This window comes from Uranotaenia lowii, chromosome 2, assembly GCF_029784155.1.
Source record: "Uranotaenia lowii strain MFRU-FL chromosome 2, ASM2978415v1, whole genome shotgun sequence".
NCBI lineage: Eukaryota > Metazoa > Arthropoda > Insecta > Diptera > Culicidae > Uranotaenia > Uranotaenia lowii.
In genome coordinates, this window is record NC_073692.1 from 132001844 (window position 1) to 132003272 (window position 1429).

At 37.4% G+C, this 1429-nt stretch overlaps 1 protein-coding gene across 1 annotated transcript; it reads right to left on the reverse strand.

The window, feature by feature from the left end:
• Positions 1-227: 227 nt before the first annotated feature.
• On the reverse strand, positions 228-1092 carry LOC129744114 (uncharacterized). The gene is made up of 4 exons (XM_055736498.1): positions 983-1092; positions 797-919; positions 462-729; positions 228-379 (listed from the first exon to the last, which is right to left on the reverse strand). Exons 1-4 carry the CDS (start codon positions 1058-1060, stop codon positions 336-338), a joined length of 513 nt encoding a protein of 170 aa, XP_055592473.1. The 5' UTR covers positions 1061-1092; the 3' UTR covers positions 228-335.
• Positions 1093-1429: the final 337 nt, after the last annotated feature.

Here is a 1429-nt window from a genome sequence, read left to right on the forward strand (position 1 = left end):
ACAGCAGCTTCTCCCTGAATTTTGGTTGCTTTCTTTCAGCAAGATAGCTGATTTAAAATTAGAACTAAATAATGTTTCAGCGGTTGTTCAGCAAAAAATGTTGGTTGGGTATAAAGCAAATAGGGAAGTGGACAGCGTATATAGAACCAAGTATATCTAAACTCTACAAGTATAACTTTCTGAAGAAACAAAAAGGACCTTATTCATGTGTTTGAAAAAAAAAACCCTTGAAGTTTAAAATATATTTCCTTGTGTACTTCAATACAAACGAAATGAGAAGTCGTTTCCACTTCTAGTGTTGCACTGTGTTATTGATTCAGGTTATATTTGGGTGACTAGCACAATGGTACACCGGCACGTATTTTGCGACACATTTCAGCTGAAAGGCGGAAAAAGTTTTAAAAAACGGGGTAAAAGGTAGGTAGATATACAATATCTTTGAAGGCAAATGAACCGCTTACTATCATTGAAATATTCGGGGGGACAGTTTTGATCAACCATTGTTTTGACCCACAAGTGTACTGCAAACGCTAACGGATAACACACAAATGGGTGTATTTTTGCTTTAGCAATAAGGTTCAGCCTAGTTTCAAAGCAATTTTTCCAAGCGGCAATTCTTGTGGCTCTGGCATTTGGTTCCAGCTTCGCCATGTACTCTTCGACTTTGTCAATGTAAATAGTTTGATTAACGAGGACGCCGATCTTTCTCATGAAACACTCATAGCCGCACTGTTGAAGAAGAGAAAACTTTCGAGATTCAAAATGTTTTAAAAACTTTGATTGAGAAAAAACTTACGATTATAGTATTGCGAAACTCTCTGTTTGGAACCTGGTGCATTCTAGCTGTCTCTAAGCAATCCTCCAACACTTCCTCAGGTAATCCGGACGGAACCAAACAGCATTCATCCATTTTTTTGCCCTACAATAACGAATAAGTAGTTTAGTCAAACGAACACTGAATTCCATTGTAATGAGCTCCTACAGGGGTCACAACGATGCACTCATCGTAATTACCCAGAACTACCAACGGTAAAAGTGATAGAACAAATGTTGTTATCATGGTGATTCGAAAGAAACTAAGCCGTACACAGAAAGCGGGCCCATCATCGATTTATATTGACTAAGTTCGGCTAAAATGGAGAATTTTAGCGAATTATTCGCTTCAACTTGTAGGGGTAAACATCCGTCAAATTAACTATAGAGGCATTATAATTTCGAGTCAACTGGCATGCGAAAAAAATTCTAATTGGAGCTATAAATCTGATTTCCATAGCAGTTATTTCAAAATCAGTGACTGTTCATTAGGGCGGCACTAATTTTTAAACTTTCTGGAATTCCGACCCCTCCTCCCTAAATCTTAGTCCTATGAGTGATATAAACCAAGTTAAGTTTAAACTTAATCAGATTATCCTCAGGAGAACCTCAAAGA

What these genes read in the sequence shown, in the direction of transcription:
- LOC129744114 (XM_055736498.1), bottom strand. Translation starts at nt 1,060, where the DNA reads ATGATAACAACATTTGTTCTATCACTTTTACCGTTGGTAGTTCTGGGT. An exon ending in AGTGCATCGTTGTGACCCCT is followed by an intron (nt 920 to 982) that starts GTAGGAGCTCAT and finishes TCGTTATTGTAG; the next exon opens with GGCAAAAAAATGGATGAATG. An exon ending in CCCCGAATATTTCAATGATA is followed by an intron (nt 380 to 461) that starts GTAAGCGGTTCA and finishes TCCGCCTTTCAG; the next exon opens with CTGAAATGTGTCGCAAAATA.